Below are 24,489 nucleotides of genomic sequence, written 5' to 3'. Positions count from 1 at the left end.
AATGATCACCTCATCAAGATGATGTGCAGAACCCATTAGTCAGCCATGCCGGCTCAAGGTCAAGGTCACAACTTAGGGTCAAAGGTTAGAGCCTTCCATTTTGTGTCCACTCTATATCTCCTAAACCTCTTGAAGGATTTTCATCAACTTGGGTCAAATGATCACCTTATCAAGGCAATGTGCAGAACTCATGAGTCAGACATGCCGGCTCAAGGTCAAGGTCACAACTGAAGGTCAAAGGTTTGAGCCTTCCATTTTGTTTCTGCTCTGTATCTACTAATTCCCTTGAAGGATTCATTTTAAACTTTGGTCAAATGATCACCTCATCAAGGTGATGTGCAGAACTCATGAGTCAGCCATGCTGGCTCAAGGTCAGGGTCACAACTCAAGGTCAAAGGTTTGAGCCTTCCATTTTGTGTCCACTCTATATCTCTTAAACCTCTTGAAGGAATTTTATAAAACTTGGGTCAAATGATCACCTCATCAAAACAATGTGCAGAACTTATGAGTCAGCCATGCCGGCTCAAGGTCAAGGTCATAGCTTAGGGTCAAAGGTTTGAGCCTTCCATTTTGTGTCCACTCTGTATCTCCTAAACCCCTTGAAGGATTTTCATCAAACTTGGGTCAAATGATCACCCCATCAAGAACTCAATAGTCAGCCATGTCAACTCAAGGTCAAGGTCACAACTCAAGGTCAAAGGTTTGAGCTCTGTATCTCCTAAACCCCTTGAAGGAATTTTATGAAACTTGGGTCAAATAATCATCTCATCAAAACGTTGTGCAGAATTCATGAGTCAGCCATGTCAGTTCAAGGTCAAGGTCACAGCTAAAGGTCAAAGGTTTACCCTTTCACTATCCATAGCAGTGGCGGGGGATTTAGCTGTCTTTTAGACTGCCTTGTCCGTACTTTGAATAATTATTTGCCGGAAAGATTATCGAGGATATCCGGATATGTATAGAGATCTAACAATAGTTACTTCCCATTTTTGCAAATCGCCATTTGTCTTAACTTCATTTATTTTTAATGTTGCGTATATTTACAAGTGACGTGTTATATAAATGGAAGACTCACAGTTTGAAATTCCTGAGATTTCACAAATTAAACTGGCTGTTAAGGACAGAATTTTGCAGATTGCTAATAATGTGTCAAACTGTCATTTTGAACATGTAGAATATGAACTTGAGTCAGTGATGACTGTTATGACACTTAGCCAAGAGCTAATTAAAATCCGTTATAGGCCGGATATTCCCGTTACCTTTCGTGAAAACTACGAACTTGCGCCCCCTGGTATCAAAATGTGACGTGCAATGTTGCACTTTGCATTATGCTTACTTTCAACTTGCTTAGTGGCTGATTGCATCTTTCATATTGTGTGGTCACATTGTGTATTTTCTTCTGTGAGCATTGTAACTGTGCAATGTTGCTTATATACAGTCCCGGCATGTTGAAATATTCCAATACGGTACACGGCACTGTCATTTTGCCAAATGAAATTATGATATAGACATCAGGGTCTAAGCAGCAAAGTAGTTGTAACTTCCAGCACGCATGGTATCATGGTCAGCAAGCATGGTATCATTGTCAACAAGCGTGGTATCATTGTCAACAAGCGTGTTAAAGGTGCCAGCATGCATGATTACTATACCAGTAAGCACAATGGGAGTGTCAGTGAGTAAATTGTAACAGTCAGCAGGCATTGTGTAATATTTACCTAAATATCATTCCATATATGGGGGTGGGGTTAAATCATGTACATTGTACATGCAATTTAGGTTGTAGAGTGACGTCCCAGTTTATATGGCGGAGAAGAAAGGCGCCAGGTGCACCTTTCCGGTTACATTTTAGGCCTAGGTGGAGCAACTGGGTTTAAACCAACACTTTTCTGCAAGTTTCCTCATATGACGATCTGAGATGGGCTCGAACCTACAGGAGCGATAGGCAAATGATCCGAATTAAACAACATTAACCACACGGCCTCGGGGTTTTTGGCTGTACTGACTCATTCGACTGCCCGTGTAAGGAAAGTGTGTCTAAGTATGCCACCGCTTCTCCAAAAGACACGTGTATTTACATACAACGGTATCAACACGTGACGGCTTGAACTCCGAAGGTTTTTAATGACCTCTGGAAGCAATCTTGTGCTAGCAAGTAAATGTGTATTACATAAATGCTCTACGTATGACTTACTAATCCTTTGTTTGATATGATAATATGTACTACGTTGGACTTACTATCTCCCACGTTTTATATGATAATAAGAACAACGTACGACTTACTACTATCTCCTTCATTTGATATGATAATTAGTACGACTCACAATCCCCTACGTTTGATATGATGATAATTACGACTTTCTACCTCCTACGTTTGATATGATAATAAGTACTACGTACGACTTGTACCTCCTACGTTTGACATGATAATAATACTACGCACCACTTATTACCTCCTACGTTTTATATGATAATAAGTACTATGTACGACTTCTACCTCCTACGTTTGACATGATAAGTACTACGCACCACTTATTTCCTCCTACGTTTGCGCGACTTAATTGTGGATCATGTATTCTTAAAATATAGTTCCGCTTATGCCATGGACATTGGGTGCGATGAGAGTTTTGTCACATCTCATTAGTTGATTTACTTATATTTTGGAGTATAGACTGCAACCAATCAAAATAATTATAGACTCGCATGGTTTTAGTCAATAAAACGTGCAATGCCAATCATGTCCTGTGGCAACAGCTTGCGCGGAATTTTATGATTAAGAATAACGACTCCGCCAAAGGGACCAAATAAATTAACAACAGTCAGTCCAAAATTTAAAACTACATTTTAACCCTTACACTGCTAAATTTTCATAATGAACTGGTCCATCATTCAATTTGGGCAGTACCTCTTATCATTCAAGGCGAAGGGGTGTTTACTGAAAATTTACTGAATGAATAGCGAAAAGTGCAGACCATGATCAGCCTGCACGGACAGACAAAGGCAGAATCACTTGCCGCCAGCAGGCTAAAGGTTATTAAAAGAAAACGGGTAAGGGCATAACAATTTAAAGACAATTATCCATGCACCATCTATAACATTATTAGCCCATTCTTTATATTGATCAGGATTTCTTTAAATAGTATTGTATCAGATTACCAATATGCGTAATCTCTATACCCACAAAAGTTGAAGGCTATTAACGAAAAATAATAACACTTTAATTGGGTATGACTCCCGATATACAAAATAATATCTTCTTTCTTTTAAATAATATCAAAAATAAATATGATACTTATATAATACAGTTTAATTATTTTCTTAAATCATTTTAACTTCTGAATATTACTGTATATCGTGCAATGAAAAGCCCACTTAGTGGTTTTATTTTTACCATCACGTATTCAAATGTCTTTTTTATTTTGCTTCGATAAAAAAGTCATTTAAGCAAGAAAACGGAGAGTCAAACAAACTACGGGCTTACAAACTTATGTAAAGTGTCGTCACATAACGAGTGAATGAAAAAAGCGAATTAATATTTTTCATTTATAAGTGTGTCAAACGTGTCTGATAGCGAACACACAGAATGTATAATGTAAAACTGTAACAATAATTTGATTTATTCCAATAACAGTCACTGCACGTTTATGATAAATCACGTTTCAAAGTATTGAATATAATTCTAATATAATTTTCTCTGTTAAAACACTCTTACGCTACAATGACGTCACGTTAACATGCGGTGACGCCAATGTTTTTGTTGCGACCAAGAAAGAGCGCTACTATATTTTATCTACTGTTTTATATTAAAGGCATAAGTGAATCGAAATGATTTATCCAAAACCCTGTTTTAAAACTATTTATGCACTCGGGCGGTAAACGTCGTACAAATAATTTCAATAGGGCTGCACCCTCGTGAAACGACTACGCTCGACGTATAATTGTGTATAAATAGAGTGCTAGTTAAATAAAGAGGACAACCCAAGTTTGCAACGCGTTTCGTAATATGAAATTAGGCATTGCCTCAATCGAGAATCGATCCGACTTCAACTCATCCCATAAGATTTTGAAAAGAACTGTCTAATACGGTGGTATGTTAAGGACCTATACTAATTTTTTTTATGATTAAATTATCTCGTACGCACTACATCTTATCTCGAGCGCACGACATCTTATCTTGAGCGATGCATCTTATTTCGTGCGCACGACATTTTATCTCGAGCGATCAACATCTTATCTCGTGCGCACGACATCTTATTTTGAGCGATCAACATCTTATCTCGAGCGATCAACATATTATCTTGAGCGATCAACATCTTATCTCGAGCGATCAACATCTTATTTCGTGCGCACGGCATCATATCTTGAGCGATCAGCATCTTATCTCAAGCGATCAACATCTTATTTCGTGCGCACGGCATCATATCTTGAGCGATCAACATCTTATCTCGAGCGATCAACATATGAGCCGCGCCATGAGAAAACCAACATAGTGGGTTTGCGACCAGCATGGATCCAGACCAGCCTGCGCATCCGCGCAGACTGGTCAGGATCCATGCTGTTCGCTAACAGTTTCTCCAATTCCAATAGGCTTTAAAAGCGAACAGTTTGGATCCTGACCAGACTGCGCGGATGCGCAGGCTGCTCTGGATCCATGCTGGTCGCAAACCCACTATGTTGTTTTTCTCATGGCACGGCTCATATTATCTTGAGCGATCAACATCTTATCTCGAGCGATCAACATCTTATCTTGAGCGATTAACATCTTAATTATCTCGAGCGATCAACATCTTATCTCGAGCGCACGAAATCTTATCTATATATATTAAGGCCCTTTGTGTGTGTATTTAGGTCATCAGTAAAACATGCAGACAAGTAGTTAATTAGGGTCCCGCCTATTCCGACGTTATTTAAACTTCCCGAAAGTACATGTACAAGTTTTTCACATCATTTGGGAGTACAGTGCACTTAATTTGTCATCCTATCTTCAAAATCAAATAAACATAACCAACGATGCATTCTGCATGTTAAGAATAGTAGCAAATTTCAGTTCGACAGATAAGTTTGCGCAGAAAATTAAGGGAATTAAGGGAAAACAAGGAAATTCTTGAATATATGGGCGAAACCTACATACTAAATCCTTTTTTTTTGGTCAAGGACTTAAATTTATTTCTTTGCATCATCGCTGAATTTTTGCTGCCTTTTTATCAGTTTGCGTATTTAAATTTATAAGATGTTGATCACTCAAGATAAGATGTTGATCGCTCAAGATAAGATTTCGTGAGCACGAGATAAGATCTTGATCGCTCAAGATGATATGTTGATCGCTCAAGATAAGATGTCGTACGCACAAAATAAGATGTTGATCGCTCTAGATAAGATGTTGATCGCTCAAGATAAGATTTCGTGAGCACGAGATAAGATCTTGATCGCTCAAGATGATATGTTGATCGCTCAAGATAAGATGTCGTACGCACAAAATAAGATGTTGATCGCTCAAGATAAGATGTTGATCGCTCAAGATAAGATTTCGTGAGCACGAGATAAGATGTTGATCGCTCAAGATGATATGTTGATCGCTCGATATAAGATGTTGATCGCTCAAGATAAGATGTTGATAGCTCAATATAAGATGTTGATCGCTCAAGATAAGATGTTGATCGCTCGATATAAGATGTTGATCGCTCAAGATAAGATGTTGATCGCTCAAGATAAGATGTTGATCGCTCAAGATAAGATTTCGTGAGCACGAGATAAGATCTTGATCGCTCAAGATGATATGTTGATCGCTCAAGATAAGATGTCGTACGCACAAAATAAGATGTTGATCGCTCTAGATAAGATGTTGATAGCTCAAGATAAGATGTTGATCTCTCAAGAAAATATGTTGATCGCTCAAGATAAGATGTCGTGCGCTCGAGATAATTTAATCTTAAAAAATAACTGCATGTCCTAAACAACACCTCCGTAATGACAGCATGGAAGGACACATTTTTTAATGCGACAGTAAATTTCTCATTCGTTATATGGCATGTTACCGTTGAGGGATCGATTTCGTATCATTTTAATGGTAGATTTTGGAATTAAAACAACACAGCCCATATTTGTACTGATGTGCAAGACGTTGCGGTTCGGAAAAATTATGTGGACGCTTATTAGGAACGGAATTTCTAGTTGTAAGAACAATAATAAAGAAAATAAATACCATATACAATGTACTATATAAAATTACTATTATCTGAAAGAAAAATAGTTTAACCGTGTAATTGAAAAATTGAAAACAAATCACTATTTAATAATGTGCATAAAGGTATGTCTACAACAGCATGTCAGGATCAATAAGATTCAATAATACTACTAATAATGACTGCCATGAAAGCAAACAATATACAAGTACCAGTAATAACTGTAATGCTTGTAACATATGTAATAAACAGCTCAAATAATTATTTGGAGAAAATAATACAATATTGTCAAGTGAGTTACGGTATAATATAGTACATAGTCTTTGAATTGAGGCCCTGTGGATATATGGTACCAATTTTGTGCATCCAAAAAGTTTCCTTCAGCAGCCTGTCCATTTTCAATAGGCATAAAACTAAAATCAGAAATACTATGGCCAGTACTATTGAAATGAATAGCTACATTAGTTGAAAAATCTGGATCAACAAAACTGTTGATTTCAAATGTATTGCTGTTCATACGACGAGAAGCTTACTGTCTAGTTTTACTAATTTACTGTATATTACATTTTATACATGTTATTAAATATATAACATTGTTACTAGTACTATCTACATTATGCTTCAGTTTGTAAGTAGAACAGTGTTGTGAACTACTAAAAAAAACTGTCACTTTCACAAATCGTTAAACAATTTGTACATCTTGGTCTGACATGAAATGTGGATATGTATTATTATACAAATATTTTGTTTTAACTAATATATCTTTAAGATTTCTAGACGTGTAAATGCCATATCTGGCTTACATTATACAGTTCTTGGACAGCAGGGTTATCTGATTGGCGTACTTTAGTTTAGATGGAAATTTAATGACATTGAGGAAGAATATTTTAATATCGTTAGCGCACGTTCATTTCGTTTTATAACATCCGCACAATCTCTCGGGAGACGCTGGTACCCTCATCCTACCGGGCTCGGGCACCAACCAATCCCTCAGGATTCTGCAGATGTTATAACACGAAAAAACATGCGTTATCCCTATAAAAGCAGTAGTTATTGTTGATAAAACCAATTTATTGAGTGTCCACTACACGACCTGGAATTCGTATACGTTGAAAACTCACTTCTTCAAAGACTACTATTCATTGTTCTAACATTCATACTACAGCAATTACATTGAAGCAAATCAAGACTTTGTGTTAATACTGATGAATTGTTTTTAATGTTTTTAATGCATGAGTGTACAACGCCACTGAAGATGCTTTGTGTGTTGAAATGGGCGTTTAAGAAAATTCTCAAGTTTCAAGTTTCAAGTTTTAATAACGAAATCACATAGCCTTGATCAACTAATAATTCTGCTTTTTTCCGAACCTCCTTTCAATATTTTACTCTGTATTCATAAATTAAAGCTGTCATATGTCGATTTTTATCGTCAAGATATATGCCTATCCTTGGAACGCGGAGCTAAACTAGAAAGTATACAATTATACAAATACATGTATAGTCATTTTCCTGTCACTCACGTTGCACGCATGCATCGGATTTTGGAAAGTTTCCTTCCTTATACGCGAATCAACTGTCCCCGTTTGGGTGACGTTAATCGCCCCAGTGCAGTAAAGATGTACCGTGATTATAAGAAAAAAAAGCCATGATGTTGCACTTGATGTAGTGCAGGCTTGTTAAAACAGTCTTAAGATAATTGACTTGAACATAAATTAACACTTTCTTTTACAGAAGAAATAGCAGAAAACGTGTAGTCATCTTACTTGTCTTGACGGGCCTCTCTGTCTACGAGCTGAATCATTTTCTTCCGACATTGTATATATCACCTATCCAAACTAGGTGAGTTTATTTTCTTTAATTTCTATTATTTAAAGAAAATGGCCATACAGTAGAACCAAAAATAATATAATTACAAAATATTGCGATATAATTTGTACAGACACTTTTGCTTATTGCTAATATTTGCATAATTATGTTACATATACGTGTTAAGTTCATAACACCTTAAGTTTACATTGGTTTCAAAATATATAGTTGGTTTCTTTCGCTGCAGACTACAAGTTACATGTACTCTTAGATAAGGAAAGTCACAAATGCAATATCCTTTTTATCACATGTTAACATTTCCTGTCCAAACATCAAACATTCTACTTTCTTTCACTATATAAAGAAATAATTTTGATCAACGTATCTTATACTATAAACGACGTCGACGTCAAAGCTGTATTACACTAGACTAGTGTATCATCCTTTTTTATTTAATGGCTTTATTGCATATGTTACTAAATATAGTAACAAATTTGTACTGAATTTAAACGTATATATGAGCAGCGTGAGGCCGATAATCGGGTTCGTGTGAGCTTGATATCGATATCAGGCACACTTCCGGGTGTACCAAATATCCATATCAGGCAGTTTCTGGCTGTTCAAAACATCAAGATTTTATATTTCCACTGGCAGAATGTTAAATATATACAAACTAACATTTATTTTATAAAAGAATACATGGCATGAATGCATAATTTCGCTAGCTTTTTCTATCGTAGTTGAATAAGGCTGACACAAGAAACTACGGCACTAAAATGCATGAATTTAAAACAAATGTTTGAAAGGAAATGATGTCAGCGTCATCAGAAAAAGTTGACGTTCCCACGCATAACATAAACATTCAAAAACGTTGTGCAACATAAAATTATTTTAATGTCGTTTTCAGTTTCAGAATATAATGGAACTTATGCATTAAAATCGTTATAAAACAGGACGATATTGGCATACTAGACCGATATTTGCCCTCGGGCCAATACCTCACTTAGTATGCCAATATCGCCTTAAGGCACACTAGCCCGGTATAATAACCTCTAATTATTACACTCTCACGACGTCAAACATGTGATTAAAAAACAACATGTACTTTGAGATAAGAATACCATACTGTGCCTTAGTGAATAGACTGTAAACTGGTCATTGGTACTGCAATTACAGAATACCTTGAACACTTCCTTAGTTTCAAGTTTGCCTATATGTAAAACAATATTTAACTTACAGATAGACATTGATACATTAATGATCATTATAGATTATAATTTCATGAATATGTTGTAGTCCAATAAAGGGTGTCAGAAGATCAAATGATTTCGCACTCAATATATCTCGTACTGAGCGTTCCGACTGGAAGACGGAAGAATTGCACCGACTGGGAGATCTTGTACAGCGGAGACTGCATTACCTGCAGGTATTATTTACTTGTATTTTACAGAGTTAAATATTGCGTGAAATGTGGGGGTAGGAGGGAGAGAGTTAAAGTAAATGTTAATCTTTCCATTTACTAGAGAAAAGCTATGTTAATAGATTCCTGAACAAGCAAATTCAATTATAATTGAACTTAAAAGATGAAAGCATCGTCACACTGTATCGCCTGAGAAAAATAGAATAATTTACCATATTTTATGGGTCAATATCTTTACTCTTCCAGATGTAATTTCCAAGGTTTATTTTGACTGTTGCAATATTATTAATATTTAAGCATCCTATTGTGGCACATATATATATCGACTTTACAATATATATATATAGTAAATATGTTAATATAATATTTTATATTAATTATATGTTATTAATATTTATATATATATATATATATATATTATATATATATATTTATATATATTATATATATATAGTAAAGTCGACTGTTGCAATACTGAATACTGTTAATATTACAGCATCCTAATGTGGTACTGTTGCAATACTGTTAATATCGTGGAGTAGACTGTTGCATTACTTTTAATGTTGAGCAATCTAGTGCAGTACTGTTGCAATACTTTTTTTTGTCGAGCCCGCTTGCGGAAGCAAAGACATAATTGTCCAAATGGCTGTTCGGTGTATGTGCGTGAGTGCGTGCGTTCGTGCGGGCGTGCGTCCGTCCGGGTTTGTTTGTCCGGATCATAACTTTGACGTGCATTGAAGAACCTTGTTTATATTCGGCATAAATATAATCGCAGTAAGACAGAGTGTCATGCGAAAAAAAACAGGTACCTTTCTTAAAGGTAAAAGTCACAGTTGGGGGTCAAATGTCATGTCAGATCTTGTCCAGCCAATAACTTTGACATGCATTGAAAAATCTTGTTTGAATTTGGAATGAATGTTAAACTCAATGATACGGACTCTATCTCAAAGGTGAAGGTCACAGTCGGAAGTCAAAGGGCGGGCTCGACATGTTGCCGGTGGGTATCTAGTACTATGGAATAGACTATTACAATACTACTGACTGATGTTGCAGCATGCTAATGTGATACCATTACAATACTTTTCTAAATTGTTGCCTCATTTGATGTTGCAGCATTCTAATCTGGTACTGTTGCAATACTATTTATATTGTTGAGTGGAATGTTGCAATACTATTTCTGTTGCTGCATTCAAATGTGGTAGTGTTACAATACTGTTCATAGTTTGGAGTAGACTGTTACAATCAATTGATTTTTCAGCATTCAGATTAGGCATTGTTGCAATACTAATCATATTGTGGAATGTAATGTTGCAATACTATTGATGTTGAAAATTCTAATGTGATTCTATTGCAATTCTATTGATGTTGTAGCATTCTTATATAGCTCTGTTGCAATACTATTTATATTGTGGAATGGACTGATACAATACCATTGATGTTGAACAATCTAATGTGGAACAGTCGCAATGCCGTTTATAGTGTAGAGTGAGCAGTCTAATGTAGCACTGTTTTAATGCAATTAATACTAGGAGTGGACTGTTGCAATAATACTGACTGACGTTCCTACACTCTAATGTGACACCATTACAACAACACTATTTAAATTGTTGAGTGGAATGTTGTAACTCTTGATGTTGCTGCATTCTAATCCGGTACTGTTTCAATACCATTCATAATGTGGAGTGTGATGTTGCAATACTATTAATGTTGCAGCCTTCAAACATGACATTGTTGCAATACCAATGTCACGGATGTGCAGGCTTATCATGTTCAACAGTGATCGCAAAGGCAGAATCAGCCGTGTCCAGAAAGATAAGAGTTAAATTGTCCGCATGTCAACTATATGTAAACTGTGTCATTACTGTACTCGCAAAATATATAATATAGGCCGTCCTGGGTTTTTAAGTGTAGTGCATTAGTTATATTCTTTTGTCTTGAAAAGTAAAAAAAGAATAATTATGAACTGAAATGTTCTTTTTTTCTTTTGTATTTTAGAACCCTAAAGACTGTGAGAATGCAAAAAAGATACTGTGTAATTTCACCCGAGGAGGTAAGTTTCAAGTGAAATTTCTATTGTGCCTTATTACTAAGGAGTAGTTGTAACGTATAGGGTATGGAAACGTATCTGTTAATTCGAATGGGGCTACCCCATACCCCACCTTTCGAGCGACCATTGCTATCTTATTAAGTTTATTTTCATTTTAAAACAGAAAACGCCAAGTCTCATTAAAACGTGCAGATAAATTGAAATGGCCGCGATTAGTACTTCAATTGAGAAAATAGAAACTTTAATAACTAATGTTCGTTTACACAAAAAAAAAAAAAAAATCACAAGACCACTGATCCTCTGTGTTCTACAAAACTCTGTGTTTCAGTGTTAAGACACTGGAAATTGAACAAATTTGGATATTTATTACAGCCTGACAATGGCTGGTCACCTTATTCGATTAAATTCTAAAGTGTTCGAATAGTAAATCAAGTACTAGGGCAGACTTTGACATGTCATGTGATGTAAACAAAGTAAAATTAGAGTGACGGTATGTAGAATATTTTGAAATTACTAACATTTCTTTTTACAGTTTTAGTACACAAGAATATCAATGCACAAGAATATCATTTAAAGAGTGTGTATTAGTAAACCAAAACTAAAGTCTGATTTCTCGATCTTCGGCATCAGAAAAAAAAAAAAAACTCTTTGCTTAGCTCTGGCTACCATAACTTGACTGAAGTTTTTTCTATATTCCGAAAGTTGAATTCATAAGTCTCATTATAGTAGGCTGAAACTTCATCCTTTTTGGAATAAGAAATTAACATTTTTCGAAGAATACTGCCGTGTAGGCTTGCTTTTCACATTTTGACAATCCACTGTTTCAATATTATTTTGTTTTGAAAGGGTCGTAATGCCTTTGTCTACACTGTGGCTGCCACATTTCTTTTCACGAATACAAAATATATTGTTTTCTTCTTAAATTATATTTTCAACAATTGTTTCTTGCAAATTTGTCATAGGTTCGAATATTTGATAAATGTATTAGAAAGTATTATCTAATGCACTGTTTTGATTACCTCCCTTTTTGGCTCACACTATGTAAGTTCATGTACATGTATAATAATGAAAGTAGCATTTTACTAACAGTCTTATTCTGCATATTCTCTGTTTAGCCGACTGCTTTATCAGCTTTTAAAGTTTTTACATAAAATCTAAAGCCCTATGTAACTATAGTGAAAGATTAACTACAAACTATATCGACATTTGTTTGAAAAAATTCATAATCATTATATCAAGGATGTAGATCCTGGCATTCTTGATATACTGGTAATTATATTAATCTACTGTAGAGTTTTCTTTTTATGAATTAAAACATATTTTTGTTATTATATAATGAAATAAATTTCTTCTAAAAATAAATTTCTATCATTTATGGAGGTGTAGCCAAAGGAGAATTTTGGCCCAAATCATACACCATACATGTATTTCTTTAGCCGGATATGGAAGCCAGATGGACGACTGGCTGCTCTGTTTGATCGTAGCATACGCAACAGAACGGACGCTTATTGTGGACTCTAAAGGCTGGCGCTATGCAAAGCAGGGCCTTGAGACAGTGTTTCTACCTCTAAGTACAAATTGTACGTCTACGAAAAATCAGAGTGTAATTCAAATAAAAGGTAAATATTCAAACACCTCTGCTCCTTTATATTATCCGGTCGGCAACTTTTGTATTCATGAATGTATGATCAAACATTAACCAGAATAAGACCACGTGACATATGTAACATTTAGGTTCTTCGCTATAAGGTCAATGTCACATTTAGAGCTCAAATATTTTACGCCATTTTTAGCTCGACGAGACGAAGTATATGGAAACTTATCCTACACAATCCGACGTCGGCGTCCGCGTCGGCATCTGTTCCGCGTCTACACCTTGGTTAAAGTTTTGATGCACATTCAATTAGTTTCTCTATTTGATGAATTTACTTCAGACTTAAAATGAGCCATGCCATGGGAAAACCAACATAGTGGGTATGCGACCAGCATGGATCCAGACCAGCCTGCGCATCCGCGCAGTCTGGTCAGGATCCATGCTGTTCGCTAATAGTTTCTCCAATTCCAATAGGCTTTAAAAGCGAACAGCACGGAGCATGACCAGACTGCGCGGATGCGCAGGCTGGTCTGGATCCATGCTGGTCGCATACCCACTATGTTGATTTTCTCGTGGCACGGCTCAAATAATGATTCCTAATCATCACTCGCATCATATAACATAAGGGCCGAAGCTCTTATTCCAATATTTTATGAACTATTCCCCCTTTTAACTTAGAATTCCAGGTTAAAAGTTTGGTGCACTTTCACTATACCTCTGTATTTACTGAATTGATTTGATCAAACTTAATATAGCTATGCACAAACACCTTTGTCTTGCCATTACAAAACGGGTGCATTCGTGTACAACGGATAGATTCCTAGTTCTTGTTGATTCCGTCACTGCTGTATGCGGGGTGAAACAGTTTTATCTGTTGCCCAGTAAAATGAGATGTTTTCTGCGTAGGATAGATGCACCAAGAAATAAACCAATAACATGGAACGCCGGCTCTGTCTTTTGTAGTCAGAAAAATCTATAATTATGTTTGCTTTTTATAATATTATGTACTGAAATATTTACATATTGTGCAAACATATTTATATTATGTGATAATATCGTTATATGTTGTGTTTTTTGTAGTAATATTATGATATTTTGGGTTATATTATGTAGAAACATCTTTACATCGTGTAGACAACTTATTACATTATGTGCATTCTTTACTATATTATGTCCATACTTTATTACATTGTGTCCGTTCTATATTATATCATGTCATCTATTGTTTTCATCATGTGCTTTTATCTTTACATTTTGTGCATCTTTTATTGTATTATGTCGATAAATATTTCTATTATATTCTGTCAGTACTGTCTTATATTTTGTAATGAAGTTATTATATCTTGTGCAAATTTTGTTATGTAGTGGTAACTTTATTACGATGTAGTGGATATTTTGAGCGGGATGATAACGTGCCTCGACACCGGTAAATGGGCTATTCCAGATAATATCTGAAGCTTACCCCTACCCCCCAGGAAATGCCTTCCATAGTCTTGTCAAGGGGAATCTGTCCAATGGGGTGTCTGGAAATTGTTTGTCCAAAGGGGTCTTTTCGGACAAAAATGCCTTCCTTAGTCTTGTCCGGGGGGGGGGGGGGGGGGGGTCTGTCCAAGGGGTTTGATGTGCCTTCCAAGGGGTGGGGGTTCAGATATTATCTGGAATATCCCATTTACCGGTGTCGATGCACGTTATCATCCCGCTCAAAATAATATCCACTAAATCATAATAAAGTTACCACTACATAACAAAGTTTGTAATAACTTCATTACAAAATATAAGACAGTATTGACAGAATATAATAAAAATATTTAACGACATAATAAAATAAATGATGCAAAAATGTAAAGATAAAAGTACATGATGAAAACATTATATAGAACGGACACAATGTGTAATAGTTATAGTATGTGTGAGAGTGTGTTACCAGGATATATCAGAGCTAGGGGTACATCGAGGGTATTTTTCTCTGCACATATCGTCGAGGCCGGTAGGCCGAGACAGATATCTGATATGTGAAGAGAAAAATACCGAGATGTACCCCTAGCTCTGATATATCCTGGTAACACACGAGCACTACATATTATAACTGTTTTATCGCATAGTTTATCATTAAAATTTATATATTATTTTCATTTAAATTTGTTTATTATTATTCTTACTATTTTGATTCCCTTTCTGCGCCTCGCTGACTGAAACACTAAAACTTCTGTTTTAGAAAATGTGTTCCCCAGATAAAAGTACCCAATAAATTTCTGCATTGGTTTTAAATCTTTGCATTTCATTGGCCAGACGTATTGTAAAACTTGTTGTTTTGTTTGTAAAAAAAATCAAAGAAAAAGAAACATTTGAGAAATCTCAGAATTTCATATATTTCATGTATTTCTGAATTTGGCAATAACTATCAAGTTTTTGAAATATTCTAGTTTATTTATTCTTTTACTTTATAAATGTAGGTCTTTGTGACAATTCTTTCTCTGTGAACTGTAAACTGGAGCTAAAATCATCTTTTCTTTGAAAGGAAAAAATTATACTCCCTTGATAGGACCTCAATAGAGAAAAAGTGTTCCGATATATATCGGAACAGTTTACTGTGCTGATATATATCGGAACACTTTTTTTCTTATGAAACTCCATAGAGATTTCCGTGTTGATATATATCGCAACAGTTTTGTAAGATATCAGCACAGTTTTGTAGTAATAATGTGTGTTACTATGTATAACATGCTGCAAAGATCAAAGGAAAATTGCCGCACTATGCGATAAAATGAAGTATGGACATATTAATATAGTAAAGAATGCACATAATGCATTAAGTTGTCTACATAATGTAAAGATGTTTCTACATAATATAACCCAAAAATATCATAATATTACTACAAAAACACAACATATAACGATATAATCACATAACATAAATATGTTTGCACAATATGTAAAGATTTCAGTACATAATATTATAAAAAAAACAACAACATAATAATAGATTTTAATGACTATAAATGACAGTGCCGGCGTTCTATAGTAATCGCATAAAGCATTTCAGAGAACAAACTGCTTGGTTTGTTCACAGGCACGTGGGGATGGGACCCCATCCCCATACACACACACACCCGCACACACACACACACACACACACACACACACACACACACACAAACCTCCCTCGCCGCTGTCAAAAGTAAACCTTGCTGTCAATATTTCGCTGTCAATGTTGCGATATCGTACATAGGTATTTTGTCGAACTACATTGCTGCAACATCGTTACTGATGATGTTGTGGCCACATTGCCAGTGTTTAAGCTTGTTATCGGTCATTGCATTCTCACTGTCTTATATTATGAAAGAATTTAATCCTTTTCTTTCGTTCAATATTACAGATATAAGAAACATACAATCCATCAAAGAAGTTGTTCAGCTACCCCGTAATTTCCATGTGTTTGATCGTCCAATGTATCTGCCAAAGTCAATACCAGAGGACCTCGCGGAGGAAATTACTAGAGTTCACAAAAATCCATCCGGTTGGTGGATTGGACAGTTCCTAGTATATCTTACCAGACAAAATCAGGGATTGAAAAGTTTTATTGAACAAAACATTCGTAACTTAGGTTTTCGTCATCCGATTGTTGGGTAAGTATAAAGGTGGCCCGAATCGGCCAATGTTACTGCCAATTTCAGAAAAGCTCGCCGAATGGGCGTTTACATCAAACACATGTAGTAAATGACGTAGCTGTCACTCTAGTTATCAGTGAGAGGATCACGCGTGTAGTTTGCTCCGCCCAAAAGTGTATTTCTATCGATCGCAGTGGTTTAAAATGTACAAAAAAAAAAAAAAAAAAAAAAAAAAAAAAAACGATGTAAAGGGTTAGGTACAAAAGTAAAATATTGCGGGAATTTATTTCAAGATAATCCTGCATAATGCGTACATACATGTGCATGACACGTCCGCAGCATATACACATAAAATTATTTAGATTAAAGATTTGAACTGTCTGAGGATTGACACTGTTGTACTCTAAACGAAATACAACAAAACTTATTATTTCTTAGTTCGATTCTTTCAAACCAAATCATTCGGAGAAATAACAACAAACACTGTGATGTATTGAGTAGGTACAGTCTCGTATTGTGTATTACACTTAAACAATATTTCTGTACAATTATACCTGTAGCGGTGTCACTATATCGTTAAAAAACAAAGTTTTGTGTAAAAAGTTTCCAGTCTGTTAAAAACTAGATCTAATCATGTGTCAACATTTTCAATGTTCATTCCAAATGTATTACATAATGATAAGCACAGTTCAAGTATCGAAATTGTAGAATGACAACTCTCCTTGTATAGTCCAACATAAACAATTCATCATTTGTTTTCCTAGTTCTTGTAAACGACCACTTCAATCATTTGTAAAAATGACTATTAATAAACTTTGATAATGTAACAGTTGACCTCTTTACAATCGACACCGTTTACTTTCAAATACAGGTTGCAATATAGCCCCAAGGTAATTTTATGACTGATATCTTTCAACACCCCTGGGCTTATCAAGAATACATACAATACTCCAACACCACTTATTGAGTACACTCAAATAAATTGCCTAACGGTAGGAAAGATTCCATTTGTATTCATAAAAGTGAGTGACAGTCGAGCCAACTCGCAAGAGTGAGTGACTGTTGAGGGAGGTCCTGGGGACCCTTGAGTGTTTCTCAAGGTCTCATAATGTTAGTTTAGATGATAAATTTTCAATATCTAATTCATTTGAACGTAAGATAACAGTGTCATGTTAAAGCGGATGTTCATATTTGTGCAAGGCATTTTGGAAAAATATAATATGTTCTTTTTTAATACATGTTGTTGAGAACGATTAAAACACAAAAAAGGCCCAGCAAATCAAAAGACTGTTTGAATATACAATTACGAAACCTAGCCTAACGGGGCTCATCAGTCACTCCCAGAAACACACGACGTAGTAATAAATATTTACATTTTACTAGCTTAGATATCCGTTAATTTATATTGAAATATATACAATCCGTCAAATTAAATGTCATGAAGAACCTATCATTATTAAATCTCATTGTTTAAATGACAACGGAAACATTCACTTATACAAAAAAATATGAGCCGCGACATGAGAAAACCAACATAGTGCGTCTGTAGTCTGGTCAGGATCTATGCTGTTCGCTTTCAACGCCAATTGCAATTAGAGCAACTATTAGCGAACAGTAAGAATCATGAGCAGAGTGCACCGATGCGCAGGTTGATCTGGATTCATGCTGGTCGCAAACGCACTATTTTGGTTTTCTCATGGTGCGGCTCAATTATGTTTTTCGGCGACGCCGTCTAAATTCGTTTTCGTTACCTATGCCACGTGACTTCAGTTTGCAAATCAAACTACTCGATAACGCATTATAGATAATTTATTAAAATGGAAGATTTATGTAACACTCTGCCTGATTGGACGAGAGTGTCAATTTCTTTCACTCTGTTGATTGTGCTACGCTGAGTGAAATGTAGACAAAGCGTTTATCCTAAACGACGCTGTTCACAGTTTTAAAGCTAACTTGGCTCAGTATATTTAGCAAAAATATTGATATATGTCAAAATGATAAGTAAGTTTAATAAATATGATAAAAACCTGTTCAAATACCAACATATATAAAATTAAAGAAAGAGCTGAATACGGTCTGCGTATCACATGAATAAGGGTGTGATAAGAGTCTTTTATGTAGAGAAGTGCTTTTTTCAAAGATTTTCCTTGTTACAATTGTCATCTGTATATGGAAAGGTTTCTTGCTTTTGTGACTTATTCAGATTGCATATTAAAATGAGTACTTGTTTGCTTTGATATATTTGTTATAAATTAACTAATTTATTATATATGAATATTTTTCTTTAGTATGGTATGCAAATATTGAACTCAGTTGAAATCTGTTTTATTATATATATGCTATATAATGACTGAATCTCATTACACTGAAATGAAGGTACGCTGCATACAGTTTATCTATGTGATATGACTACGTTCAAACTTTGCTTATGAAATAGAAATATTGAAATAATTACAATTGTATGTTTTGCTTGACCTTCACATTTTTATAGGTGTGACGTCATTGTCCAAAGATTCATGAATAGCGAATATGCTTTGTTAAAGCGGGATCAGTTGGCCTATTTTAGAAATAAATAAAAATAATAAATAAAAAAAATCCTTTGATTTTTTCTCATGTATTCTAATCAAACTTGATTTGTAGCATCTTTATTAGGCCCGCAGCAAACTTTGTTCAGCTGGGGCATTTGACCCCTTTTAGGGGCAGTTAGAGCTAAAATTAGAAATGCCTTTATACAGCGTCTCATGAACAGCTTGGTGGATCTTTGTCATACTTGGTCTGGAGCATCATTATAAGGTCCTCTTCCAAACTTATTTATATAGGAACTTGGGCCCTATTAGGGACCACTATAGCTTAGGGACCACTATAGCTAAAAGTAGATATGCCTTTCTTTGCATTAACAACTAAAATGTAATGGATTTTTATCAAACTCGATGTGTAACAATATCATAAGGTCTCCTGCTATTTTTATACAAATCGGGATAGGGACCATATTAGCTAAAAATATAAACACGTTTAATGACCTCTTCTCATGAACCGCTTCATGAATCTTCATCAAACTACTGCTGTAATTATTCGTCTAAGGATACACGAAACAAAATTGCAACCCTACGAAACCTTTGCGAAAAATTAAAAGAGAACCATTTAAATTGTTAAAGTGCGGTGTTTAGTTTTGTAATTTGAAAAATGTTAGATGAAAGATGAATGTTAGATGAAAAATTCATAAATTCTTTCCTTATTACAATTCGCCGACCATCATTTTTAAAGATATTTCTTGTTAACTAATACGTATTTCCTTTCCTACATGGTAAAAAGCTACATATGATGAGATGTAATCCGAATGTCGGTAAAATACAATGTGATGAGGTCACTACTAGTATAATTATGCGTCTATCTGGGTCTGGTGTCTAAATGCTACATGTATTTCGATTTTTCAAAGTTCGACGCCCAGAATTGTCGAAGTTGGACAAGATATGATAGGAAAACTATAGTTATGATTTTAAACTTTCAAAAGCACGTGTGACTCTGATTAACTGCATATTGTTTAATGGTACTGTCGTTAAATTCTAGTATTTGTGACAGGCAATTTAACGGTGAATAAAGTCTATCCAAGATCGCCTTTTACAATTCAAATTCTACTATCACAATTTTAAATGAAATTAAAGATAAAATACTTTTACCGATATTTTCTCTCAAACGAGTCCACTTTTGAGACACTTAAGTTCTGTATATATACGCGTGATGTGTAAAATATTAAAACAAAGGATTGTCATCGATTGAAATTTCGTTGGAAAAGTCTTCCATATCAAAAATTATACATTTTTTTCATAGAAATCCGTCAAAGTATTACTGCATACAGAAACCATGTAGTATGTGATGTCATGAACATTTTAGTCAAACGGAAAAAAATAGATGTAAAAATAAGCTGTTAGTCTAACTCGTCGCCCTAAGCCAATGCTGACTTCTGCTTTATTGCAATAATGTGCCCGTGTGATTTCTAAACTAGGAATTGTATCCATCCATCATGTGACTATCCCCGTAGTCAAGTGATTAGTCGCTAACTTGAAATCACTGTAATCTCTGATTTGGTCAATTGGGTGGGTGGGGAGGGCATGGGTTCGAGCCTTGCTACCGATCATATCTCTTTATCTGAGAAATTTGGACGTTTCTTGCAGAGGTTCTTCCCATGTACCACGGCTATATTTCAGTTAATTCAAGCCAATATTTGGTAGAATCTCAAACTCACAGAACTGTTTATTGCCGTTATAGCTTGAGTAACGTATTTAAACAGGGAGTTTATGTTTAAATTAAATATTTTACTTTTTTGACATGAAAAGTGATGCCAATCGGGCTATGATTTACTATTGTAAACTTAGATCTTTGACCAAGTGGTAAAAACACATGTGTAATTTTACATGTATAAACTTTATGCGCTGACTTAATTTGCATTTTGTAGTGAGGCTATTGTTATCATCGGTGACAGAAAAATTAAGTACTTTTAGATAATGCGACACTAATCGGGACAGTTTTACGTAATTGTAATCGGTCACAGATTGTAAAAAATGTTTGATTTGAAACTGATTCTGAGATACGGCTTTAACTGTAATATCATCAAGTTTTAAAAACCATAAATACATTGTATGACTGACAATTTATGTGTTGTCAAGACAAGTTAATGGGAAAAACCCACATAACTTGACTCGCGACTTGGGCGAAGTAAATGTAAATGACGGTTACAAAATTAGCCACTCACGATAAGAAAATCGATATCAGTCAGTGACTACAAGTGTATGATGCAAACACTGAAACGACGAGCTATTCTGAAATTGGCAGTATAAAGATCGACGTCACAATATCGTGTTGTTTTATCATGGAAAAACTTTAAACCTTCCTTTACAAAACGGGACATCTTTACAGCTGAAAAACGTTTGCAAGAAGTCTGATTTCTTAAAAGGCCAGTAAGTTGAAAGATAGTTGAAAATGTCAGCTATAGAATTACAGTCAAAAGTTTCATGTCTCAAGGTACAGCTGTAATTGGAAGCCCAGAAGAAAACTGTCCGTTATATATAATGCATTTTGGTAGGATAGGCCTGAGATACAGCAAGACATGACGTATTCTGAAATCTTAAACCTAGCAACTGGCTTGTAAGTCTACTAGTGAGAGGAACATTGAGATTTCATTATCCATATTTTTAACCTTTACCCTGCTAAATTTCTAAAATGGACTTGTCCATCATTCAATTTTGGCAGTACCATTTATCATTCAAGGGGTGTTCACTGAAAATTAACTGACTGAATAGCGACAGTGCAGACCATGATCAGCCTGCACGGATGTGCATGCTGATCATGGTCTGCCCTGGTCGCAATGGCAAAGTCACTTGCTGCCAGCAAGCTAAAGGTTAAGATGGTTAGAGAAAACGCAATAACAACAATAATATTAACTTTTAAATGTCTAAAATGGACTGGTCTGGTTCAATTTGGGCGATACCATTTATTATTCGAAAGGGTGTTCACTGAAAAATTAATTTACTGACAGAATAGCGAATTGTGCAGACCATGATCAGCCTGCACAGACGTGCATGTTAATATGTTTTCACGATATGAAGTTTTTTAATGGCATTATTTTTTATAAATATATCTTTTATTGCATTGATAAATTGATATATTACTTTCGTTATTACAAAATGCTACTTAATTTATTGCACACCGAATAAAACGTGAAACGTTGGGTTAAAAAACATACCCCACCCACTATATAAATACATATACATTTACTTTTTTCGGAAAGTCATAAGAACTTCTAGTCATTTATACAGAAAAAATATCTGTATGTTTGCAATAAACAAAAAAAACCAGTTAAATGCAGTTATTTATCAAAAGATCAGTCGAATGTCAGTCGGCTTAAACTATGATTGGCATTTGAGCCGTGCCATGGGAAAACCAACATAGTGGGTGTGCGACCAGCATGGATCCAGACCAGCCTGCGCATCCGCGCAGTCTGGTCAGGCTCCATGCTGTTCGCTTTTAAAGCATATTGGAATTGGAGAAACTGTTAGCGAACAGCAGGGATCCTGACCAGACTGCGCGGATGCGCAGGCTGGTCTGGATCCATGCTGGTCGCAAACCCACTATGTTGGTTTTCTCATGGCACGGCTCATTTCATTTCCTGGCGATTTGTATACTGAAATAATTTTTACAATATATTACAAAACGTGTAAAGTAGTACGAAGACTGACAACACACGCGTGTATGTTTGTATGTACAAATACAAATAAAAGCGCTAAAATATGTAAAAGAATAATAATTCCACCTCAAAAAAGATATTATTCGATATATGTAAAAAGTGTCATAACAACTAAATTCCGATAACTCGCGAACGGCTTAAAAAGACTAAGAAAGACGTAGATGCAGAGATTCTAAGTTTTAAAGGTGAACATTGCGGTCAAATCTTCACCCAGTGGTCAACTGACTTTTCAACATATGACTTGATGTTTAGAACTATAAAAATGCTATAGCATATGAAATATAGCATATGAAATATAGCATATGAAATGAATATTGATTAGCAGAAAACATAATACAAGATCCGACACTGTATTTGGCATAGTATCTGGAATTCTTTTGCACAATGCCTGATGGTTGTGGCTATCAATAATAAAAGTAATTATTACACGCGACATGATTTCAATTTTTTTTCTGTATGCTGCTTTAAAATTCATCATAGTGAATTCCTTAATGACAATCAGCATTTTCCGTCCGATTTCGGCATTTTCCGTTCGATTTCGGCATTCTTTGGTTGTTTTCCTTTTCGCGGACATTGCAGAGTCCATTATGGGTCCATTACCTATATCCACTGAATGAAGTGTGCATAAATCTTCATGTCCAGGAGTTATTACCTTTTGAACAATTATGAAGAAAACAAACATACTGAATAGTTACATCATTGCTCGGGGTGTTCCACACTCACAAACAGGTATGTTTTAAGACGTGCATAAAAGTTCGAAAATCATTTCATCGTTGCATATGCCATTTTATTTGAATTTGTTGATGGCTAAGAAACTAGCATATCTTGATGACTTCCAGTAAGTATTGTTGTTGTTGTTGTTGTTGTTCCAAGAAGTAGATGTTTTAAATGTAACGGAAAACTATGAAGTGTTGCGTAAGGTGAAAATTTGCACAAAGAAAGTTAGTAATAAATAAATTTAGAAACTTCTTTCATTGAGTGCCTTAAACGTGATCATAAAAAGAATTGTTAATTTCTGTTTAATTGATTAGTTATTGTCATTCGTTGTTATTATCAATGTTACAGTATTTTATCATTGTTGTTATTGTAACAAACATTATTATTATTAATATGAAAAAGGCAATGCCTCTTAGCGGGCGAAGCTTAAACGACAAAGAAACTATTCACTGCTTAAAATAATTCATGAGAACATATTCTTTTAAAATGAAACAAAAAATAGTGTCATCATACATGTAACAGCGAATATCATACGTTGCAAAAATTTTGGAAAGCCGCTGTCACGGTGACGTCATTAGCTGTTTGCAGCGTTCTTGTGGCTTTCTGCTTACTTATAGCATTTTATCCCATTTTCTAGCCAATGCTTGATCTTTATTATTTCTATTATTATTATTATTATTATTATTATTATTATTTACATTACTGAATTTAGCACTGATTTTTTCGTTCCGGAAACAGAATAATTAACTGTCTTGTATGAGGTTTGTTTTCATCCCAGAATATTACAATGTAGGCTATATAAGTAATTGTTCACATCGCTTTCTGAAATGGTCATTGTCTTAAAGGTTTACAAAGACATTGATGAAATTCGCTAGAGGAC

The 24,489-nt window shown here is 35.0% G+C and overlaps 1 protein-coding gene across 1 annotated transcript in view; it reads left to right on the top strand.

Annotated features, from left to right (window-relative positions):
• The window catches only part of LOC123556961 (alpha-(1,6)-fucosyltransferase-like), a 36,185-nt gene that overhangs the window by 966 nt on the left and 10,730 nt on the right, over positions 1 to 24,489 (top strand). The window contains exons 2-6 of the mRNA XM_053525489.1: positions 7,908 to 8,015; positions 9,279 to 9,408; positions 11,398 to 11,452; positions 12,886 to 13,068; positions 16,420 to 16,669. Coding sequence (XP_053381464.1) covers positions 7,908 to 8,015; positions 9,279 to 9,408; positions 11,398 to 11,452; positions 12,886 to 13,068; positions 16,420 to 16,669 — 726 coding nt within the window. The remainder of the gene's footprint in view (positions 1 to 7,907; positions 8,016 to 9,278; positions 9,409 to 11,397; positions 11,453 to 12,885; positions 13,069 to 16,419; positions 16,670 to 24,489) is intronic.

The sequence above is a fragment of the Mercenaria mercenaria genome, chromosome 15 (assembly GCF_021730395.1).
Source record: "Mercenaria mercenaria strain notata chromosome 15, MADL_Memer_1, whole genome shotgun sequence".
Lineage (NCBI taxonomy): Eukaryota > Metazoa > Mollusca > Bivalvia > Venerida > Veneridae > Mercenaria > Mercenaria mercenaria.
The sequence above is the reverse complement of the archived record's forward strand: the minus strand, read 5'-3'. Positions and strand labels throughout refer to the sequence as shown.